The sequence below is a fragment of the Leucopleurus acutus genome (assembly GCF_964270905.1).
Source record: "Leucopleurus acutus genome assembly, chromosome: 12".
NCBI classification, from domain to species: domain Eukaryota; kingdom Metazoa; phylum Chordata; class Mammalia; order Artiodactyla; family Delphinidae; genus Leucopleurus; species Leucopleurus acutus.
In genome coordinates this window covers 45,358,096-45,382,382 of record NC_139154.1, presented here as the reverse complement: position 1 = coordinate 45,382,382, position 24,287 = coordinate 45,358,096, and the positions used below count along the sequence as shown (strand labels likewise).

Below are 24,287 nucleotides of genomic sequence, written 5' to 3'. Positions count from 1 at the left end.
GGCCAACATGGGCCTCGCCCCTGTGGTGCTATTATGACGTGGCCCCCCTTTAAGTGTGTGGGTGTCTTGTTCCTTCTCTTCCTCCCATTCAGGCCTGGTGGAGCTGCCAGTGAGCACAGCATTCCTGTGGCCCGTGCCGCTTTGATCACAGTGGCCTGGCAGTGTGTGTCCCCTGGGCAGGGCCTGGAGAGGCATGGTGATCAGGCCAAGTGCAGCCAAGTGTGTCCCCCATGCCCAAATTGCTATGTTGAAAGCCTCATCCTCAATGTGACTGTATTTAGAGATAGGGCCTTTAAGGAGGTAATTAAGGTTAAATGAGGGCATAGGGATGGGACAGTGCTCACTGGGCCTGTCTCTATGTGGTGTTCAGTCTGCAGGGAGAGAGAAGCTTCTAGGAAGAAGAACTCCTAGCAGCAGATGATCCTAGGGGATGGGGGAGGTTTCACAGGGAATTTGCTAGAGGCGGTTTCTTGCGATATCTCAGTGACACCTCTGAACCTCAGTTTCCCCACTTGTAACCTGAGGGGGCCCAGTCTCTAAATGAGCTTTAAGGTAATGGCCTACTCTGAAATTCACTATCGTGGTGGAGGAGGGAGGGGACGGGTGGAAGGGAGGGTATGGAGTTGTTGGGAGAGCACAGCTGGGAGGTGGGGCTGCGGTGGACTGGGCTGAGATACATTTAACACCTAGGCACCAAAGGAAGTAAGTCTGAAAACTCGGTGGAAAGGTAAACTTGCTGCTATGGACAAGACTGGGGGCAAAAGGGTGCAGGAATGAAGGGGGTTCAGAGGAATGACCAACAATCCCAAGCCTGATGAGAAAGAGGAGGGAGGAGACCCCAAAGGACCAGTGGAGTGGACAGTAGGACTTTTGTGAGATTGTTTTCTTTTCTCTTAATTTGGAAGTTGGAGTGTGTGTGTGCCTGTGTGTGTATGAGTGTGTGTTTTATACAAATAAGTCATGATCGTTACAGAAAGGTTAGACTCTCTGCAGTGTGATGCTCAGGACCAAGGGGGTGACTGTCCCGTGTCGCCTGGTGTCCCTTTAAGAGGCCCTTTGACAAACTGGAGCATGACCAGGGAGGACGCCAGCGTGGTAAAGGACCGAAGGACCCGTAGGATGAACTGTTGAGGTCACTGGAGATATTTGTAGAAAAGGAAATTCTGCCACCATCACAAATCTGAAGGGCTGTCATGTAGAACAGGGGCCAGCTTTGCTCTGAGGGCCCCAGAGGGCAGGACCATGGAAGTTACAGGAAGACAGCTCTTGATCATTTAACAGGATAAACCGTCTAGCTGTGGGTGGCCGCCGCTTAGTCCCCAGTGGTGGAGGGCGGATTCCTGCTTCCACTAGATGGCTCTGAGATCCCTCCCAGCATGAAGGTTCTATGGAATTAAAAAGTTAACCCCAAATGTGGATGATTCTAATAATGGAAAATAGAGACAGTGCTCACTTAACAGGGAATAGGTGAGCAGCTTGAAGTTAAACTGGTAAAAATGATGATAGTAAGTTTATGAAAAGGTTCAGATAACTATAAACCATTGAAAATATCCATAGTTACATTGTAACTATCTAGTAACTGTGCTGTGGTAAGGGGCTACCATTTCCATTTGCCAACAAGACTGAGCACAGCCTGTTACAGAATGAATTGTGTCCCCCATGCCCAAATTGCTATGTTGAAAGCCTCATCCTCAATGTGACTGTATTTAGAGATAGGGCCTTTAAGGAGGTAATTAAGGTTAAATGAGGGCATAGGGATGGGACTCATCCATTACGACCTTATAAGGAGAGATTCCAGGAGCCCACGCACACAGGAAAGGCCACATGTGTACACAGTGAGAAGATGGCCATCTACAAGCCAAGGAGAGAGGCCTCACCAGAAACTAACCTGCTGGCGCCCTGATCTTGGACTTTCACCGTTCAGAACTGTGAGAAAATTAATTTCTGTTGTTTAAGCCACCCAGTCTGCAGGATTCTGTTACGGCAGCCTGAACTGAGTAATATATAGCCCATGAAATTGGTCCTGCAGAAGGTGGTAAAAAACGAATATGTATTTGCTTGGGACGTGTGTAGACCTGGGTCTGAGACACTGAGCCAATGCAACATTGAGAGGTCTCTTGGGAGAAGGGACAAAAAGGCATTGAGAGGCCAGTGGGCAAAACCAGACAGTTCACGGCGCTGTGCTTGGTCATCCAAAAGGCTGCAGGGAGACCTAGAAAGTGAAGAACGTTTTCTTGGTGCTGCACCGGAAACGCTTGGGCTTCCCTCTAAGATGTATATTTTTAAAGAGAGGTACACTAAGAAAAAAGGCAATGACAACAATTTCGGTAGATGGCAACCTTTTGGCCATTGTTTTCGTCAAGCAATTTACACAATGCTCTGTGTTCCTTACCTACTGTGCTTGTATTATTTTTACCTTTTACATTTTTAGAATAGTAAGTGTGCTCCTGAATGGAATGCACTTTCAACCGAATGGTCTGAGTCAGGTTTGTGCCACGGTGTCATGGTTTGGTGTACTGTTACCTCCCCATCACTCAGGGACGGGAGCAGATGCGTCACACCTGCCCAGCTCTCCTCCTCTTGAAACTCATCCCCAGCCTCGAAAACTGAAAAGCCCTAGGGGTCAGCCCAACGGGACATGACTTTCCTAGCAAGAAGGCACATGCTGGCTCTTTGAATAGTGATCAGGCAACAGGAAACTCGCCATTAATGTCTGTTACGATAGGAGGGAGAAAGGTTTACCAAGACTTCCTGGACCCTGGGTGTGCACCGATTCCCCAGTTGGGGGTTAATGGCCCCCAAGCGCTTCCTTCCCAGATGAAGGCCCCTGAAGACCAAGGGGTCTCCACCTTGTAAGACCAGAATGGCCTTGGGCACTGAGGAAATGGACTCTCGCCCAAGATCCCGGGTCCTTATAGCGCCATCACTGACGGGGATGTGGGGGGCTAAAGAGACGAGCCAGGCAGCCCGAGGAAAGCCCAGGCTGTCTCGACTTTATGTGTCAAGGGTTCAGAGAATGGACTTCACAGGCATAAATCAGTATAAACCACAAGCTGAACCTGTCTCCGATCAGGACGAGCCCTGAGAACCATTTGAGTAGAAGCGTGTGCGTGTAACTCTGTGGTAGAGAAGTCACAAGTCTGGGTCCCTGGCACTTATCGCAAACATCCTTCCTAAGATGTGGCATTTGCAGTACTACCTGCCTTCTGCTTGTCTCCTCTGCATCATTCTAACTGCCTCTAGAGGCCCAGTCCACACTGGCCTCTGTTTTCCAGCCCCTTAGCTCTTATTACTGCCCCCACCCCCAATGGCCCCCTCAAGTGGAGTTCGGGCTCCTCCAGGGAGACCTCCATCCCTCCCAGCGCTCAGCGTGGTGTCTGGAACACCGTGGGCGTCACCACAGGGCCTCACCTTCAGTAGGAGCTGAGACCTGTACGGGGCATGCAGCTGGCACACTGCCTCACATCTTTTTTTTTTTTTTTTTTTTTTTTGTGGTACGCAGGCCTCTCACTGTTGTGGCCTCTCCCGTTCCGGAGCACAGGCTCCGGACGCGCAGGCTCAGCGGCCATGGCTCACGGGCCCAGCTGCTCCGCGGCATGTGGGATCTTCCCGGACCAGGGCACGAACCCGCGTCCCCTGCATCGGCAGGCGGACTCTCAACCACTGCGCCACCAAGGAGGCCCTGCCTCACATCTTTTGCCTGGGAGAAGCCAAGTGTGGACTCTGCACACAGTAGGTGCCTAATACTACACATCACTTGCTCAATAAATGCCTGGTGGTGCAGCACGGAGGGCGCTAACATGGCCCAAGCCTGTCAGGGGCTTCTGACTGTCAGTGGTCTAGAACCTGGTGGTCATCCCTGCTGGTGTCTGCCTGGGCCACCACTCCTGAGAGAAGACAGGGCTTGGGACCAGGGCAACTGGCTTCCTACTGTGGGTCAGCACCATTTCCTGAAACCTCTGGAAAGGAACTGCTCCCTCCCTTTGCTCCCATTTGAAGAGCCCCCTCATTGCCGTCGGCATCTGGACTCCTCTGGCCCTGCCTGTCAGATAGTTAGGGCCGGAGTGGGATTTCTGACCTGGAAGTTGCTCAGCGGAGCTTTGGGGCTGAAAGCCCATGTGCCACTCTCCCAGCTCAGTGAGGAGAGGGCCCAGGGAGCCTCGCTCTGCCTGTGCCCTGCTGAGCAGTGGGGTCCGGAGAGGGACATACACAGGCTGGGGCTCACGGGCCACTTCCTGCTCCAGGCATGACACGATCTCTGGGTGGTCTAGCCGCTTTGCTGCATCTTTCCGCTTGCCTGGTTCATTCACTGTCAAATGATCTGTTAACAAAACTGTTAAGCCCTGGACAACCCTCCAATTAATGATTAACAAACCCCTCGAGGACAGAGCCCTGTGAAGGGAAGGAGGGCCTTCCAAGGCAGGCTGGGGGCAGGTACCATCCACGCGAGGAGGGGAGACCTCGTGTAGACGGACTTTCAAATTCCATAGGCTCCGAGACACCTACTTCCTGGGGGAGAGCGTGTGTGTTGGCTTGGGGGCTGGAAAGGGGAAAGTTAGGGTGATGGTGGGACTGGGGGTTTGGTTCCAGATCTGTGTTGAGTGTTATGTCAACCAGATCTGGGAGATTATTTTGAACAATGCTGCTTTAAAAATAACAGAGATTCCGAGCCAAAGGGGCTTCAGACAGTATCCCCCACCCCCCAAACCCCAGGATCCAGGATTCTTTAGAATTTACAGGAATGGTAGTAATAACAACAGCTAACATCATTGTGAGCACACTGTGTGTCAGGCACTGTGTTAAGACTTTACATACATTATGAAATCCTTACAGCACATCTAAGAAGACGGCGCTATTATTATCTCTATGTTACAGATAACTTAGAGGCTTAGCGATACCAGGTTTCTAGCCAAGTTCACTGGGTTAGTGGGTAGTGGAGTTTCCATTCTACCCAAGCATTCTGGTGCAGAACCCGGGCTCCTGGCCACTTTCCATGCTTCCAGCCACATGCTCCTAACCCCCTCTTCACCTGCAGCCTTGGTTGGTTGGTCTGCATGAGTGACATAATTCTATTTGTCCCATCTATTGATATGGCCATGGAGGGGGACCCCTGCAATATCCTTGGCACCCCAATATCAAACTGAAGGTCAAAGGATGCTGAGAGCCCCTGTGGGTAGTTAGGAGGAGCCCTCCCAAGACAAATAGCTCCTGGAATTAGGGGGAAGTTCCCAGCAATGGGCTGGTTCCTTCTGCTTGTGATTGTGATGGTGGAGGATTGTAAAATGATGTGATGAGAGGAGGCAATTTTCTTTTGTACAAAGTGGACCTCCGGGAACTAGGTACTTCGAACATCATGATGTTAGCGCAACATCCTAAGACTCTGGAAGGCAAAGTGGTTTTTGGCTTTTTCACATTACCCTGGGCCCCTAAAGGGCCATGGACACTGAAAGATGGTTCTGGTACCAGGAATGAAAATAATCATAGCAAATACCTTTATAGTAAGTACAAAGTACTAGGCATTCTTCTAAGGGCTTTATGTCAAATAACTCGCTTAATCCTCACAACAGTAAGAAGCAGATTCTATTGTTATCCCCTTGAAATAGATGAGGAAACTGAAGCAGAGATTTAGATCCCATGTGCTCAGGGGTAAGTATTTTGGTGGAGGTGCTTGGCTACAGGAGGAACTTTGAAATAGATGGACTTCTGTTCCCAGAAGCGTGGGACAGGTATGGGGGGAGTGACCATGAAGCTGCAGAAGGAAGTCTCCCACGGACTTTCCTATATGCCCAGACCCTCAAGTACTAACTTGCTTTCACCACACAAAGGGAGGGGTGGCTGGAGAGAAGTCAGGGAACCTCGCTGGATAATTCCCAGCCCAGTGCTCTGTGCCTTCATTCCCGAACTCTTCTGGAGCATCCTTTAGTGCCAGGCACTGGCTTGGATACTGGGGGTGGAATGGGATGGAGTCTGTGCCTGCCCGCAACCCAGGGGCTCGCAGTCTAGTTGGGAGAATGGGCCAGGCAAACTGTATTGCAGACGCTCGGCCAGAGCACAGCTGCACAGGAGAGAACCCAGGCCGTGGAGTGGCTACAGGGCAGCCTGCAAGCAGAAGGGTGAGAGCCGAAGCGGGGGGGCAGGCAGGAGCCGGATCCTGAAGCACCATGTCAGGGGCTGGGTTCTGTCCTGAGAGCAGTGGGGCTGTTGCAGTCATTCACTAGGGAGTGACAGGACCAAAGCTGTGTTTTGGAAAGACCACTCTGGCTGCAGCATGGACTCTGGATGGGAGGGGCTGTACTGTGGGTCTGGTGATGCAGGCTTGGAGCAATGGCGGCCTGAAAGGAGGCGTGGGGTGGGCGTGGAAGGGAGAGGACCGTCCAGAGGAGGCAGAAGCAAAGGCGTTTCCAGACTCCCTGCATACGGGCACGAGGACAACCACAGGCTTTGACTCCGGACTCCTGCCTGGATTCATGGTGTCATTTCTGAGACAGAGACACAGGGAGAGCAGCTCTGTGGCAAGATGATTTCGGTTTGGACATTTTGTGTCTCTGGGCTAACCGCGTGTGGGCAAACAGCGCTATCATGCATCCCCAGCTTCTTCTAGAATGTTTACTGAGGGAGCAGTGTGCCCTGGCACCCCAGAGGCTGGTGCAGGGAGAGGTGAGGTCTGTGCTGGTTGCCGGGGCTGGGGGAGCAGTCCTGCACCCCCAGCCAGGAAGGTGACTCATCCCACTCCCTTTTAGGGACAGGGACCTGGCATTCCCATTAAGCAGCTTGACCAGTGGCTGCCAGCCCTGTGAACAAACTTGGGCTTCTTCTGTCTCCTCTGCACTGGGGAGAGGCCCCTGCTTTCTGCCCCTTCACCAGCTTCTCTCTCTGCTGAGCTCCCCGGACCTGGGGCTTGTGTCGGCGGGAGTAACTGTTTTGATGTCAAGTGGGTATAGTGTCATGTACGGTCAAGCCCACGATCTCATTCAATCCTCCTCGAGGCCCGATGATGGTGGTACTGTCATCACATTTTCAAGATGATGAAAGGAAGGCTCAGAGAGGTCAGAAGACTTGCCCCAGTCACACAGCTGTTCACTCTGTCTCAAAGTATCTTTACCAGATCTTGTCTTTGCCACTCGTGGAGGCCAGGGCAGCTGCTGTCCAAGCAGAAGGTGGCATGAGGACAGACAGAGTTCCGCAGGGTGGAGGTCCAGGGGCAAGGGTGGGATAGGAGGAAATGCAAAACCCACTGGGAGGGGCTACACACACCCTACCACATGACTCCCCAGCCCTGAGAATCCTCGTGGTCCCTCACCCTGGGCCTGTGAAATCTAAAGTCAAAAGAGACAAGCCTCTTCACTTCTGGTCAACTTGGACTTTGCTTTTCGGTCCAGAAGCAAGAGGGAGCAGGTGCATCCTGGCTTCTCTCTCCCTGACATGCAGGTGAAAATATAATAGCCTTTCTGCAGCTCACCACTAGGCCTAGTGTCTGGGGCTTTAGAGGGTCTCTGGCCACCCTCCTGGCCACCAAAAATCCTTTGTGGAAGAAGGTAGGGGCTAGAAAGAATGACATCAACAGCCTGCACCTCTGCTGTGACACACAGCTGGGCTCATGTGGTACCAGTGCAGTGACACTGGACTTCGACGGCTCACGAGGTCTGATGCTGGCCACCAGCTCCGCCCGTGGATTAGCTCAGGGGTTCCGACGCAACAAGACCAACGGCTCAGGTATTTTGTAACAGGATTCAAGTGGAACTAAATCTTTGTTCCCCTCTTATCACTTTGTACACATAAAATATATTTTTATCAGCTTTCAATATATAATCTAAAAAAAAAAAAAAAAGAAAAGAAATCCTACAGATTTCTCCCACCCCCAAACTGTTCTTGGAGAAAGAAAGGTTTATCTTGTAAGTTTCTTAAGAAAAATCTGTGTGTGCTCATTGCATTGAAATAACACTCATTACAGTGAGCTGCATGCAAGCCCGGCTTCTCTAGTCAAAGGTGAGAGACAATTGCTTGACCTATTGCAAATCAAAAAGCATTCCCACATCACCTTTATTTTTCAACTGGTTAAGTTTTAAATGAAAGCCCCAGCGCTCTTTCTTGGTAAGGCAGACTAACAGAGCCCCAACTGAAATTTCAGCTCAGTCGATGGGAAGATAATTACAAGAAACAAAATGTGAAGTTTAAAATCAGGGCACTAATGAAGTCTAAAAATACCAGTGGCCCCATCCTTCTGGCTGGCTAGACCTTTTCTTCATGGAGGGGATCTCTTCATAATTACTCAGCCCCGCGAGAGGCCAGGTTGTCATGTCAAACAATAGTACGAAAAATCACGGGACTTTAATGAGCTAGATCTCAAGGAGTTCTATGGTGGATCTTATTATAATGCTGGGCAAGCTTTCAAACAGAGAACAGGAGAAAAGGAAAGTTCTTTTTTTTTTTTTCCTTAAGTAGATTTCTGACTAGTGTTGATGCTGTCACGCAGGGCCTCCAGGTTCCCCCTCGGAGCCAGCTGCCTGTCATTTCCGAGTGTGAAATCAATTGGGCTTCGGAGATGTAAAATCCCTAGGGGCAAAATTAAAAGTGACCCAAATCCAAACCCACGTGGTCTTGTCAGGAAGATGAGTCTCACATAGCAAGTTTCAAAGGTTTGGTTTCAAAATTCAGGTTTCTTATTTAAAAAAATATGCAGTTGTTTGACATTAGATCTGACAGACAAATTATAGCTTTAGCAATAAAGGCTTTTAAGATTAGAAATGAAAGGAGAAATTACCTAAAAAAAAAAAAAAAGACAAAACCCACCCAGGCTTGAGTTGGGAGGCATTTGTGTGTGCATGCTTCATTGTCTTTCTTCACCGCAAATATAAGGGGATAAATCAGCCGATGAGGGCCATAAGTAGAGAAGCAAGTTCAATGTAATTTCTGGGGAAACAACCAGCTCACTGGAAACCTATGAAAATCATCATGATGGGTGGGTCACTGGGTCACCGGCTGGAGCTGGGGGAATCTAGCTAGGTCACCGGAAGGCGGGGCTGTGAACACTTTCTAGGCCCACACCATCCCTGGCCCTCACCTGGTGCTGAATATACACCATAGGGGCTGGAAGAGCACACCCCACCAGGGGCCCCCTCTCTACTCCCCTCCTGTGTGTGGGCTCAGGCCCGCGATAGAGGATGGTTCACGCCGTCTGATGATGTTACAGGTGTGGCTCTGTAAGGGCCTGCAGGCCCAGCACCAACAGGGGCGCAGCAGGGACCTGCCTCTACCACCTACATCTTCTTGATCATAGGGACTCAGATGCTTAACAGCGATCAGATGTGCCGACGCCTGGCAGCTTCCAGGAGGTGGATCCCAGCTCCGTGCTAAGCCCTAAACCAGGGAGCAGCCCCGGCTGGGCCAGTTACCTTTTTACACAGAACAACACCTTTTCCTAGGTGCATGCCTGACATTGACAAGTAAGCAAGACCTTTGCTCAGTCCCAGGAGGCCCCCTGGGATGCGGCAGTGGGATGGGGTGGGGAGAGGGAAGCCCACCCAGTGCCTCAGGCTTTGGCACAGCCTTAGGAGCAGCCGGGACACCTAGTGCCCAGTGTGTCAGAGTTGGCGGCATATAAACTGGGAGTGAGTTTTTGTTTAAAGGGGGAGGGAGCTTAACCAAAACAATTCAAACAAACAAACAAAAATCAATTTAGTCAATTTTTTTTTAAAAAAAGATCTTAAAGCAAGAGTTTACCAAAATGTAGATGTAATTTTCTATAATTTTGTCATTTAAAACTAGTGTTGATTTCCCAAACAAAGGCAGTCAGGGGCACAATCAGATTGGGAATTAAACCCATCAGAGATCTAGACATGGCTTTGGTGGTGTTGGGACGCTTGACAAGGCCTGGAAGTTGCTCGAAGGGATAAACATAGAGAGCAGGCTGGACGAGCATGGCCGGTTGGAGTCCTTGCTCTGCTAAGACTCTGCTTTGCAGGTGTCCCCACCCCCCAACTCTGCCATCTCAAGTGGTTGTAAGTAGGGAGGCTGAGAAGTCATGCCCGAGATCCACACCTCCTAGACCATCTACTCCCCTTTCAAAGGAGGCCTGGATGCCCAGCAGGGTAGACCACCTGTTGAGTATCCTCTTGCCCGCACCCAGATCCAGGGCTCGCTGGCCCCCCTCTCCATTCAGCGGGAGGAGAGGCCCGGCTGACTGGACCTGGAGGGGATAGACAAGCCTGGGGCAGATAGCCCCACCAGCCTCAGCTTCCCACTCCCTTTCTCATCCCAGCTGGCCAGATCCCTCAGACAGTTGTCAGGAGTGAGGCTGGTGTGCTGGAGCCCTTTGCACTGACCCTCCGGCTGGCGCCCAACCTAAAACCACATCCTGGTGTCCTCCTTCCCCTGGCTCTGTTCTCGAGGATCTGCCTTGGAGCTCCCCTGAATGAAAACTGCCCTGGGCTCGGGGAAGGGGGGTTAAACGAAGGCCAAGGCCAGAGGTGCTCTTTCTTGGGGCCTCATAGAGCCACCCATGGGACCTCACAGAACCAACGTTCAGCTGGCTCAGGATGGTCTGGGCGTGGCTCCTGGGCCTTACCTCATGCCCCTGAGCTGCTCTCACCCCACGGCATGGCAGTAGATGTTTTCCGGAGTGGGGACGGGGAACACAGACAGCTCATGTTCTGACTGTCCTCGTTAGTGGAAATGAGGAAGGCCCCCTCATTCCTCAAATGAGGAAGGGACTGTTCTAAGGGAGCCCTAAGAGGAGCAGAGGATGCCTGCTCATTCTGCACGTGGCCTGGCCTTGGGTCGGAGGGGAGAATGGCCCAGGGCTCGGGCTGAAGGCGGAAGGCTCTGGACTTTGCAGGCTCTCCCCTCCCCTCCGCTTCCTACGCACTCACATTCCCCCGCCTTCCTTGTCCTGCCCTCCACCTTCCCCTCTGCCTCCTTGGGCTGAGGCCAGGCTGCCTTTGGCAGGGAGCCTAGATTGAAACCAGTGAGAGACTGCTGGGGAGCACGGAAGCCAGGAACCAGACTCCTGTCCGCGCTGTGGTAGTGACCGTACAGGGAAGCACAGATGCGGGCACGCAGGAGCGTGTGGGCAGCAGGACTTACCTTTGGGGTGCCCGGGATCGGTGAACTCATACTTCCCCACACCAATGGTCCGTAGCATCTGCAGCCCGTGGGCCGAGTCTGACGTGGGGGGCCCATTGGTGGTAGGGGCACCGCTGGGGAGAGTGGCAGACGGCTGGGCCGGCGGCGGTGGAGGCAGCAGGGGCCCTGCCATGTGGCCATTGCCCACAGTGGTGGGTCCTGGGCGGGCCACCTGCCCGATGCCGGGCAGCGTGGAAACTGCCAGGGGCTGCGGGCTGGCGTACAGGGCCTGGGCGGGCATGTTGACCACCACGCTGCTCAGCGGCTGAGAGGGTGGCTGTGGGAGTGAGTAGTGGCCTGGCATCAGCGGGAGCTGGGGCCCCACGTGGGGAGGCAGTGAAGGGGTCACCCCAATGACCGGTGCCTGGACGTTCACAGCCGGGCTGAAGGTGGGAGGCTGGGCCACTCCGTAGGAGTGTGCGATCAGGGCAGACTGGCTTCCGGCGGCCACTGTGGTCACCCACGGCCCTGTGCCTGCAAGGGAGATGGAAGAAATGTCACCCGCCAGTTACATCTTCACTCAACAAACACCGACTGCCCCCGGCCCTGGGCCGAGTGCTGGCGTCACAGAGGTGAACAAGAGGCCTGTGTCCGGGAGCTCACGGACTAAGAATCCGTGGTTACAGTGGCACAAAATAAGTGCTTTAGGAGTAGATAAACGTGGCTTTGGGGTCTCAGAAGGGGGACCATAACCTGCCAGGGAGAGGCTGAGAAGCAGCAAAGTAGAGAGGAGAAAGTAGAGACCTTCCACGAGGCCTGGATTCGCATCTCAGCTCTGCCGCTTACTGCCTAAGAGCCCGAGGCAGCTCGCTTACCATCTCTGAGACTCATTCTTTCTTTCTGTCAAATGGAACTAGCAACACCCACCTCATAGGTCTCCCGGGAAGAACTGAATGATGAAGACGTATTTGACAAAAACGCCCCAAATTAGCAGAATGTCTGGCATGCGTTACATGTTCCATAGATGTGGGTGTTGTTCCTTCCTTTCTGGAGAATCACTGTCTGAGAAAGGTGGGGAGAAATCTGGATTGTGAAGATAGTAGGTGTTTGCTGGGCAAGAGGAGAGGGCCAGAGCCTGGAGCCCTGCAGAGGTTCTGTGGCGCAGCAAGGGAGAGCCAGGGGTGGGGGCAGTGGGGGCGGCTGGCAGGAGCTGCTCTCACGGCCTTGCTGGGGGGCCAGGGTTTGTCCTAAGCAACCGCTGCATGGCTAGCCCCGGGGCAAACAAGAGAAGTCCATTTTGGCTGAACAAAGGGGTCAGTCACACCTCCTGAGGCCCCAGTTTCAGATGCAAAGCCAGCTGTGCCCAGATGAGGCAGAGCAGGGCCCTCTGAGCTCAGCTGCCATGGAGGTGACCCACGTGGGCTTGTGAGTGAAGCTGGAAGATGCTGTGACCGGGAAGGTCAATCTGGGTCACCTCTGATGAATAAGTCTGGGTCTAGGACTCTGTCTTCTGAAGGCCACCTTGGTTGTCATGACGCCTGGAGTGGCGGCATAGTCCGAGGAAGGAGAGTGGGAAGCAAGGGGTACTCAGGGCCACCAGCTCCAGAGGCTAGAAGGTGGGGCTTGGCGCTCTCTCACAGAAGTACAATTTCGAGGCAGGGCAGGAGCCAGGATGGTGGGGTGACTCCCTAACCACCAGTGGGTACTGTCTCTGAGGAGTTGTCCAAAGGGGGAGCCACTCGGCATGGGGGTGGAGAGCCAGGCTTGGCTTGGCATGTTAGTCCCGGGTCTGCCCTCACTAGCTGAGTGAACTTAGGGCAGAGCCTTCCCCGAGTAGTTTCCTCATCTGCAGTGGGACAATAATGCCAACTTCGTAGTGTTGCTGTGAGCAGTGAGATGACACACAGAACAAGGCACATAATAGATGTGCAACAAATAGTTTTGATTTCGATTATGAGAGAGGCTGGAGCAAACTAGAGGCCTACAAACGTCAGTGAAGCAGTGCCAGGAAAATTATAGAACTGGCTGCTAAGGGGGATGGTCCCCAAGCCTGAAGAATAGGAGGCGGCGTCAGTGTGAGCTAGCCTGGAGTCTTAAGCACAAGGCATGCGGCCATCTGAAGCTCAGTCCTCGGCAGGACTGGCCAGGGAGCCTGGAAAAATGCATTAGAACTTCAGAGTACAGCTGGCGAGCTCTCATATAGAGAGCTAGGGCCACAGAGGTGATTGCTTCGTGAGCCAGGGAATGGCCCAGGGGATAAAGGAGACATAAAGGGAGGTCTCTAGTGATATGCTCACCATTTTTTATCAATGATTTGGATGACAATATGGAAGACGTATGACCAAGTCTGCAGGAGACATCATATTGGGAAGGTTGGGTAAAGGTCAGTAATAAAAGCAGGCATCTGAAAGATGCTGAGTCATACAGGAAGATATTGACAAGGTCTTGCCCTTGGATCCCCACACCCAGCTGCTTAAGCCAGATTGTGAGGAGATGGACAAGGGTCAGAGTAGCCACCTTGACAGTCTTGGGGTCTTACTGTTGAGACAGCATGCGATGTGGCTGCCAGCAGAGCAGAAGTGATGTGAGGCTGCAATGATCAAGGTAGAGGGGCTGAATGAAGGAGGTGCTACAGACCACTCGTGGGTTCTTTGTTTTGGATTCTGGGCACTGAAGGATGCAGAAAGAGGAACAATTCCCAAGAAGGTAAAGGGACTGGAAGCCATGGGCTTGAGGGTATGGCTGAAGTCTTGGGGTGTTTGTCCTGCAGAAGACTTGGAGAGGGGTTGAGCAGGGCTCTTCAGATATCTGTAGGGCTGTGGTGTGGATGGCCAAGCCCACGTGTTCTGTGTATCCCAAGGGGAGGTCTGGGATCCAAGGGAGATAGCAGGGAAGGTTTTTGTTATGGTCAGAGCCGTGTAAGAAGGCCTCCGGTGCTGTAGAAGGTGGTAAACCCCCAGTCCCCGGGGCGGGGGAGCTTCTCAGTTCTCATGTAACTGTTGGCAAGGCAAGACCTCCCTGGAATGGGTGATTTTGGAAATTTATGAATCAGGGTACTGAGGTTTAGGAATGACTATTCAAAATAACTCGAAGCAGATTCAGAGTGACTCCTATAATGTCACTCTCACTCCCTTGTCCTTCCCAATATTTTCTTGAGAAAGGGGTAGAGACACAGCTACTGCCCAGGGAATTACACACAGTCACGCCCCACTGCCCCACCCCCGTCCCCTTGCCCCCAGTGCAGCCTGAGTTCTGGGCTGCTGCAGACTGTGGGTCAGGACCTGCTGAGGAGCTGGGGCACCCAGGAGGTCTCAGACACTCTCGCCCTCTCCTCCAGCTCCCGGTGCGGGTGGCTCTGTCTGCCCTGGAGTACACACCTGGATTGTCACTCTCCCTCATCTGTTTGGAGGGCGGCTCATCGGTGTCCCAAGGCGTGGACTGATTGATGGGCGTCTGCCCCCACCGGATGCTGGTCGTGAGTCCCTGGGACTGACTGTCTGCTTTGGAGATGCCGGGGGCCTGGGGAGAAGCAGAGCAGGAGTGTGAGCACAGCCTGGCAACGGTCCTGCCCTGGCACCCATCCCCCGCAGTACTCCTGCTGCCTGAGCCACGGGGCCAGAGGCAGAGATCTGGCCCTGCACCCAGTACCACGGGATAATCGCAGGGCGTTTTGATGCAGTAGCAGCAGCCGTGGCCTCGGCTAGACTCCCGCCTCCAGGGACACACAACCTAACCCAGTGCCTCCTCCACCACCCACTCTACCTGAGCCATCAAAACGGAACGAGCGCTCTGTGCTATGAAAAGTGACATCACCCCAGTCCTTGGGTCATTAATAAGCTACAACAATATGTGCGGGCATGTGCTGAGCACCAACTGTATACTCAGCCCAGGCCCAGTACCACCATGTGCCCAGCCCTTTGACCAGCGAAACGATGGCTCTCCAAAGCATTACCGTCAGGCCCCATCCTGCTTCCACACCAGCCTCCGAGGCCCCAGACTTCCCACTCCACAGAGGAGATGTGGGAGGGGGTGGACTGGGGCCCCTGGGAGGACAGCACAGGTCCTGATGCAGGGCTGGGAGGTAGGGAGCATCTTCACTGGGACCTTTGGCTCCGCCCTGCAGGAAGAAGGCAGGCTCTCTGCTCCAGGATCTCACTTGTTAGTTTAGGTACTCAATGAGAAAACAAACCTCAGGGCGAAAACAAACATTAGGACAGCACTGGTCTCCCTGAGCTACCACTTTACCGTGGAATATTATATAGGCAATAAAAATCATGTTTACTGGGCTTCCCTGGTGGCACAGTGGTTAAGAATCCACCTGCCAATGCAGGCGACACGGGTTCGAGCCCTGGTCTGGGAATATCCCACATCATGCGGAGCAGCTAAGCCCGTGCGCCACAACTACTGAGCCTGTGCGCCTAGAGCCCGTGAGCCACAACTACCGAGCCTGTGCGCCTAGAGCCCGTGAGCCACAACTACCGAGCCTGTGCGCCTAGAGCCCGTGAGCCACAACTACCGAGCCTGTGCACCTAGAGCCCGTGAGCCACAACTACTGAGCCTGTGCGCCTAGAGCCCATGAGCCACAACTACTGAGCCTGTGCGCCTAGAGCCCATGCTCCGCAACAAGGGAAGCCACCGCAATGAGAAGCCCGCGCACCGCAAAGAAGAGTAACCCCCGCTCACCGCAACTAGAGAAAAACCTGCGCGCAGCAACGAAGACCCAATGCAGCCAAAAGTAAAATAAATGAAAAAAAAAAGTCTTTGGAGATTAAGACTTGTTTAAAGAAAAAAATCATGTTTACTAAGAATTCCTGACGAGGTGGCAAAATGCTTACGCTGTAATGTTAAACGAGAAGAGCGGGACACAAGATGACACGCATAGAAACTGACCACGAGAAGAGCGGGACACAAAATGACACGCATAGAAACTGACCACGAGAAGAGCGGGACACAAGATGACACGCATAGAAACTGACCACGAGAAGAGCGGGACACAAGATGACACGCATAGAAACTGACCACGAGAAGAGCGGGACACAAGATGACACGCATAGAAACTGACCACGAGAAGAGCGGGACACAAGATGACACGCATAGAAACTGACCATGCAAAACGGTATGTGTGGAAAGGAAAAATCCCAAAATAGTAGCAGGAATGTCATTCTTGGGTGAAGGGATTAAGGGAAACTTTTATTCTTTTTGTCTATACTTCTCTGTATTTGCCTAATTTTCTACTGTGGCCATTACCATTATTTATAACATTATAATATTTATAATAAGCAAAAAAAAAAAAAATCCCCAAAACACATTGGAGGGCCTGGTACTGGGATAACTGGGTTGTGAGGGGGTGAGAGTCTCAAGAGAGATGGTTCCAGGAGCAGTGACCCCAGCTTGCAGGAGTGTAGCCAGAGCCCAGCCAGGTTTGGGGACAGTCACAGAAGGGCAAAGGAGCCTCCAGGGTCATCTGCAGGCCTCTCTCAAGTGAGGCCGCTGTGCTCTTGCCTCCTATTGGAAGCTAAGTCAGTGACCCAGCTGGTGGGGGGCAGCGCCCCTTTCTGGGCATCTCTGAGCAGCGGGACTCTCCTTTCCAGGCTGGCTGAAGAGTACTGGCAGGTGGGAAGGGGTTTGGGCTTACAGGGGCTTTGATGCCTTACGCAGATGACAAACAGTGCCTGCATCAGGGCCTGCTGGGAGAAGCGGGAGCGCATCCTACTAGCACCATAAGCTGTGCTGAGCTAATTGCATTAGGCTGTACTTTATCTCCGGCCTGCATTTCAGATGCTTCACTTCTGTGAACAGTGCAGGAAACAAAGGAAAAGAGTGAATCTCCTGAGGAAAGAACAATTCTGCGGACAAGCTTCCTTATCAGAGGCCTCTGCCCCACTTCTGTCTGTGGGACAGATGAGACAGGGTAGGCGGGGAGGTTGGGGATCTAGCCACACTCACCAATAGTCTTAGGGAACTTAGGAAACAGAAGCGTGGCTTGTACGGCGTTCTCTAAACAGACAGCTTTCCAGGGTGCCCTGCCTGCAGCCCCCTCTGTATTCCCAGGCTTTTGGGGAGCTGGTGGGTCAGAGGTGCAGAGGTTGCTTTTCCCACAATAAGAGGCATCCAGGGGGAAAGAAGCCAGTGTGATGTCCCATTCGGGGCCCTGTTTTGGGGTGAAGTTTGAATGGGGAGACCCCGGTCTCCTTACCCCTTCTGCCAGTAGGGGGTGCTGCAGCCCCCTCTCTGCAGCCTGGAATTCCCGGAGGCCTCCCAGGCCAGAGGCAGGTTTGGTTTTCCGGGTCCTCCTGCATTTGCCCTTTGTCCTGGCTGAATCAGCACCCAGGCCTGGTAACCTGACAGGGTGGGGAAGGGCTCCGGGAACTTGGAAGCCCCGGGCCTGGTCCTTAGAGCAGCCGCTGCCGCCAGAAGGGGTGGTCGGGGTCTCCTGCTTGAGAGCAGGTAATCAGACTCTAAAACTTCAGGCGTTCGGGGTTTTGCCCTAAAATTGGGGGAGTTTCTGAACTTGAAAAACTGCACACTTTTCCTCAGGCCCTTGATTCTAAAACACTCCTGCCAGCTCGCTCACTTGCGCCTTTGCTGGTCAGGGGGTTTGCTCTTCAGTAAACTGGGCCCCTGCTCTGTGGCCGGCGCTGCCCCAACTGGGCCCCCTGGGCTGGGGACGGGCAGTCACTGAGACTCAGCCCTGCCCCCGAGGGGCTGCTCCCAGCTATGAGTCACACTCCAGAAGGAAGCTGGGGGTGCAGGGGGTCCAGGGGGTACTGGGGCGGGCCCAGGGCTCTGGGGTGATTGAGCTGTGGCTACAACAGGCCTGCTGTCTGCCTGTGTCTTTCATGACTATGACAAGCGAGTTCTTATGTACAAGAAAGAGGTTCTGCTGTGAGAAGGAAAGCAGCCTATTTTTTTTTTTTCTTTAGGAAAGGTAAATAAGGACACTCATTCTATTTGGCACTAGCAACTTCTGAAGCTATGAGCAACTTGCAGTTCAGGACTTTTTATTCATTTTATTGAAAAAAAGAAATGAACATTCCTTCCTTCACTCCCTCCAGAAAAAACATGGACACGGGTTGCACGCTTCGCCAAGGCGCCTGGATGCCCAGGTGGTGAGGAATGTTGCAGCTGGTGACGTGAGTCAGCTCGGCCTGTCCAGAGCCCTGTCCTCCTGCAAACGGGTTCCAGGCCCAAGGTAAACTCGAGGTTCCCAGGTTCTGGAGGCTTCTAGGGGACCGTGTGTGGGTGTGCGCCTCCAGCTTCGAACTTGGCTCCTACTAAGACTTTCCGCCTTGGTTCAGAGTCCCCAGAGGTCCACAATTCCACCAAAGGCTCTCCAGGACACCCCCCTTTCAGGGGGCTGCCAACTCAAGAATGTACAGACACCAACCAGGAGGACAGCCTGGTCCGGCGGGGAGGAGGGCGGGGCTGAGGGAGCCTCCCCTCGCCCCTCCCACTGCCATCACAGAGGACATCACCAAAGCCACGAAGACATCTGGCCTTTCCCCAGTGTTCCTGGCCTTGCTTCTGCTCCAGTGACATGATGGCGCTCGGCACAGAGAGGCAGCCGAAGAGAGCCCTCTTCCTGCCCGGCGCCTCCGAGTGGCCCTATCTGCCCATCATCGGCCCAAGCAGGCTTCTCTCTGCTTCCCTTTAATGAGATGCTAATGGGATGCATCAGCAGCAGCTTTTAAACCCCAAGCTCTTGTACATTTTCAAAGGTCACATTTTTATGGCGGCTGACAGCATGCTGCTTCTTTCAACGGCTGGAGAACACTAAGGACCCCAATCCTTTATGGATGAAGCTCTCTGTGAGGGGCGCCATGGGCTGAGGCGCCTGCTGGTCAGGGGGCTGGGAAGCTCCACCTGCGACAAGCCCCCCGAGGCCCCTGGGTTGTGCTCTATCAGCGTGGGGAGAGCCAGTTACACGTCGCCTACAGAGCGGCACTGGGGACCCTGCTCCACTTAGGGGTTGGCGTGCGGGGCCGCAGGTGGTGCACGGTGCAAAGATGCCTGTGCACCCGTGGAGCTGTGACAGCCCGGAAGGGCCGCTTTTGCTAATTTGTCCATCCAAAGGGAGCCCTTTTTTCTACTTTGCACAAGGGTGCCGTATAGACCAGCAGCATCCCAGGTGGTCAGGGAAATTTTGAAAGATGATGGGATGGGACTCCCCGGGGCCTTTCCACGCCTCGCTTGTTCTCACCCCTCGCCCTGCACACATGAGGATCACAGCCTCGGAACACTGCCTTTCAGGGCCGGTACTGACCTGTACTGGTGGGTGGGCTCCATGATGGCAGGGACCCGCATGGCAGGACCTGACCCAGCTCCTGCCGGCCTGGTGTAGGTGCCCAGGGAAGGCAAGGTCTCTGAGTTACAGTGTTGGCCAACAGTAGGAGTGTTCATCACTGTTGGTTCACGAGTGCATGAACGCATGGCCTACACTTCAGGAGAGGGAATGATGGGAGTAACAGAACAGAGATGTGGCATCGCGTAGTGCACCTGGGAAGCCTGATACAATGTGTTCCTCTCACTGGGGAGATGACGTTTCCAGACCGTGGAGGCCTCGTGTGCCGGGACCCCCAACATCATTGCCCTGAATGCTGCTGGAGGCTGCCTGGAGGCCTAATGCCCCAATCCACTGACCCCTTGCCCAGTGCCTGAGCATAGTCAGAGAGGTGGGATGCTGAGGTTGACTCCTGCCTCGATGGGGCTGGTGGAAAAACCAGAACTCAACTTCTTCCACTGTTCACCCAAGGACGTCAGAAGAGACTGAATCAATGGAGCCTGGAAGTTAGGGAGAGCTGACGTTGGACCACAAAAGCTGGGCAGGGTTCAACAGGCAGATGATTCTGGCCAAGGTCGCCACCAAAGGACCCCACAGCAGCTGGTGCATTTGTAGCCTAGATACAGTGGACGGAGCCAGGCTCCAGAGTCCACTTCCGGGGCTCACGTGGGCCTCTCCCAGGGGAATGACAGTGCCAGCGTCCGAGTCCTTCTCCTGCCCATGAACCTGCCTCCACAGATTAGAACCTGCAAGTCTTGACACTCTTGTCACTCATGTGGTGTGACAGTGTTAGCGGGGACTGCCATCTGCTGAGCATTCCTGAGTACAGCTGCCCCATCCCTCACAGCAGTGAGCCCCTTCTCCCAAGGGAGCCCAGAGTCCCCCCCCCCCAGCCCTCACCTCGCTTTAATCGATCAGACAATACTCCCATGCTCACTCTGGGCCAGAAGTACCACTGGACACCAAGGCACACCCTAGCCGGGTGGGGGTTGGGAAATGGCCTGTGATGAAAAGAGAAGCAGCAGCGAGGACAGTAGTGGGAAGCCCGGAGCTGACTACACTCTGAGCTTCACCTGCAGCCTCATTTTATGTCACCGCTTCCCGTGATCCCCACCTAATTTGGGAAAGACAAGCTTTGGTGAGATATCCCCACAACCCCTGGCCCTGGATTCTGAGAGCCCCTTCTGCCGAGGGACTGCTGGTGTGGCCTGAGCCCTGCAGTGGACCTTTGGAAATGTTTTTCCTAACGGTCTGGCACCTTTTTTTTTTTTTTTTGCAGTATGCGGGCCTCTCACTGCTGTGGCCTCTCCCGCTGCGGAGCACAGGCTCCGGACGCACAGGCTCAGCGGCCATGGCTCACGGGCCCAGCCGCTCCGTGGCACATGGGATCCTCCCGGACCGGGGCACGAACCTGTGTCCTCTGCATCGGCAGGCGGACTCTCAACCACTGCGCCACCAGGGAAGCCCTGCCTGGCACCTTATGAACACCCCCATCTTGCCCCCATCTTGAGGTGGAAGCCAGAACATGTGCTCTGCCAGCTTGCTTCCCTCACGGCTCAGACACACAGGGGTGAGGTTTTGGTCTGGGGGTTGGGCAGTGTGGGGAAGCCAGCAGAGCTCTGAGTCCACGCTCCGCAGAGGCTGGTAGCAGAGGCACACGGATTTGGGAGCACAAGGATGATGCAGGTTCTGGTGTCCTGGGCCCAGCATCAGTGGTGAATGCTCTCATTTCCTTTTTCTTCTTACTCTGAAGCATTCTCAGGGCTCCTCTTGCAGGTTCCCACAGGGCTCCTAGCAGACATGAATGCCCAGGCATCTCTGACCACCAAACCCTGCGTTGCCCTGGGAATTAGCTCCTGGAGGCTGCCAGCTCCAGGACTGAGCATAACTGGGCAGCCTGCTCCCTGAAAAGAGTGGATGTTTCACCTCCTTTTCAGCATCCCTCTTCCTGCAAGGCACTTAGGGGCTTCATGGTGCTCAGGTCCAACTGTGGGGACTGACAGAGGCCAGCTTTTGGTAAACCTATTCAGACTGCGGTGTTGGGAACCTCCCAGGGGCCCTCACACTGCAAAGGTGAAAGCCCAGGAAAGCAATTCTTACTTAAAGCAATGGTGTTGTAATGGTGGAAATTCAGGCTGGGAGTGAGGGAGAGAGATTTTGGTGTCTGAGTTTTTTAGATTACAGCTCCGGGGTCTATACCCAGATGTCTGGCTTTCTAGGACTTGCAGGTTATCCATGAGAGCATGGCCTCCAAGATCACACAGGTAGAGCACTGACCACCTCTATGGCAGGGGCCCCCTGACTTGTGTGAGTGCACATAAGAAGATTCCGGGGGGCAGGGTGTTAAGAATTCAGGCTTCAGGACCCCACCTTCAGAGCTTCTGATTCAGTAGGTCTGGGGGGGACCCCAAAATGTGGCTCCTTAACAGGCCTACCAGGTGATGCAGTCTATGGACCTCACTCTGGTGGAGGTAAGGACAGTCTTGACATTCAAGTTCTCAGACCCCTGTGCCCAGTGTGGGGAGCCTAGGGGCTGAGGCTGCTGGGCAGGTCCCGATCGGGACAGACTTTTTGGTCCTGCTCATGTGGCTCATGGGAGCCAGACAGGTGACACCGTCTTCATGGACTCCTGTTCCCAGCGTAGGTTCTAGGGGTCAGTAAAACGTGTTGACAGACACCAAAGCTGTAAGTCTGTGACTGCTGGGAAGAGCAAATGACATTTATGGGTCTCTCAGTTCTCATTTCATGATTGCTACTGAACTACAAACAAGAAAATAATTGCAGTTAAATCCCCACTTGGGGCCGGAGGAGGCTCTCCTGAGCCCCTTCTGCCCTCATTAAACAGGCTGCCCTCTCTGGCCCCCTGAACCCAGGCCGCGCCCCCAGCACCCCCTTCGGAGCAGCGCCATAATGCGCTCTGGAGCCCAATGAAATTTCTAATAATACTAACCAATGATGTGTTAAATTGAGACACTTCTGGCTTGCATTCTGGAAACTGCACGATGGTTTAAAGGACCAGTGCTTACCTTTCTCTTTCAATTTGCTGCTAAATTACTGCTTTCGGAGCAACTTACAGAAAAGTAATTCTTTATTTAAATTTTAATTTCAAACTTGTCATTTTAAATATATATTCAGATTCCAATCATATTATGGAATATGATGATGTCTCTGGAGGGCAAGTGTTCCTGCCAGGAGCTGGGTGGGGGCAGAGGATGTGATGGGAGGAGGGGTAAGGGAGCAGAGAAAGCAGGTCTCCACCCCAGGGAGCAGTGTGGCGAGGGCCACCATGTGCTGGGGCGGGAGACAGCACTGCAGAGGCCAGTGGTCAGCCTCTAACCTGGCCCTGCGATTCCAGGCAAATACTTTAAGTTGAAACCACCAAGCACTTCCTGTGCCTCTTTCTCTTACTGAATCACCACGAGGACCCAGCAAAGCCCAGCCATAAATGGATTCAGGCACAGATGAGGCGGGGCTGCCCAGCTTGCCCCCATCCTAATGGCTCACCTTCATTGAGCGCCCTCTACATGCCAGGCATGGCCAGGATGGGATTTCTTTCCCTGAGGAAATCCGTGTTCTCACCTTCATTTTACAGGCGAGAGTAAGAAGGCCCAGAGAACTTCAATGACAGCTAGAGCCTGCCAGGCTTGGGGTGCTAACCGAGGCCTGTTCTATCCTAAGACCCTCAGAAATGCTCTGTGATGGCTGGAATGTTCCCAGGCCCCCCCCCCCCCCCGTCGTGGTTGGCAACTCCATAAATGGGCGTAGTCCTATCAAGCCCCTGCCCACACTACCCTTTTGGGGTTACACTTAGAATCCCTGGCCACAGGAGTACCAGCCACGGCCTCTCCTCCTCCCACCGTGTCCAGCCCAAGTGGGCCTCCTGCTCTGACCGCGACAGCACGCTGGGGTTGGGGAGCCAGATCCACTGGTCCTTCCATCATCTCTCCCACTCCCTTAGACCCCCAGACTCTAACCCACCACTGACATGTTCCACCAACCCCTGCCAGTGAGGTCTTGGCCCTCTCCAATGGGGCCAGTTCTTCAGTCTCAGACCAGGGCAGCACAGACTGACATCTCCACCCTTCTCCAAAGCCAGCAATGCACTCCCACCCTTCACGTCCCCTCTCCCTCCCTCTGATCAGCCCCTCCCCCTTGGCTTTCCATCACTGGCACTGAAAAATCCTTGTTCGACCACTTTACCTGCCATTCCAGCATCCATCTACCTTCCCTGTCCCCCCTCCACCTTTTGCGGTCACCCCCTCCATGGGATTCAGAACACTTGGTACCCACTCCTGTTACCCCTCAGCTTTCACTGTTTAACTCTTCCCACCCCTGCTCTTCAGTGAAACCACCCCCTTTAAATGGACAGTCATCTCCTATTGCCAAACCCAGTAGCATTTCCCCAGGCTCTCATCCCTGACACCAGCTTCCTCCTCCTTCCTGCTTGAAGCTCTTCCCTTCAGTTTCTGTACCAATGCTTTTTCTGGTTGCTGTGTTGTTCACTGGCCTCTTCTCTTGCTGGTTCTCCAGCATGGATATGCTCCAGGGCTCACGCCAGTGTCGCTCTGGCTCTGGCCTCTTCTCTCAGGTCCATCTGGGCCCTATCTTCTTTAAAAATTATTTTTCTGATATGAAACATCTGTGTGGTAGCCATCATCTCTGGTAGAGCCTAGCTTCCTATAGTATTCTGGAAGTATGTTTGCTGTTCCCTGTTCCAACATCAAAGTCTATACCTTGGAAACATTTTTGCGGAAAGATCAGCTCAGATGGCCTCCCTTGCAAATGTAAGGCAACTGCGGCTGGGGCTGGCTTTTGCGCCGTGCTCCCTCGCGTGCCCTGTCCAGGCCCCCAGCCCCTTCCCCCAGACCACCTCCCAGTGGATGGGCCTCACGGACAAAAGAAATGATAAATCTGGTGGAACCTTACAACTCAAAGCTTTCAACTT

The 24,287-nt window shown here is 53.6% G+C and overlaps 1 protein-coding gene across 1 annotated transcript in view; it reads right to left on the bottom strand.

Moving 5' to 3' along the window:
- The window catches only part of KLHL29 (kelch like family member 29), a gene marked incomplete at its 3' end in the record, with an annotated part of 308,705 nt that overhangs the window by 50,715 nt on the left and 233,703 nt on the right, over nt 1–24,287 (bottom strand). The window contains exons 4-5 of the mRNA XM_082851615.1: nt 14,439–14,580; nt 11,083–11,595 (exon numbers count right to left, since the gene is read on the bottom strand). Coding sequence (XP_082707741.1) covers nt 11,083–11,595; nt 14,439–14,580 — 655 coding nt within the window. The remainder of the gene's footprint in view (nt 1–11,082; nt 11,596–14,438; nt 14,581–24,287) is intronic.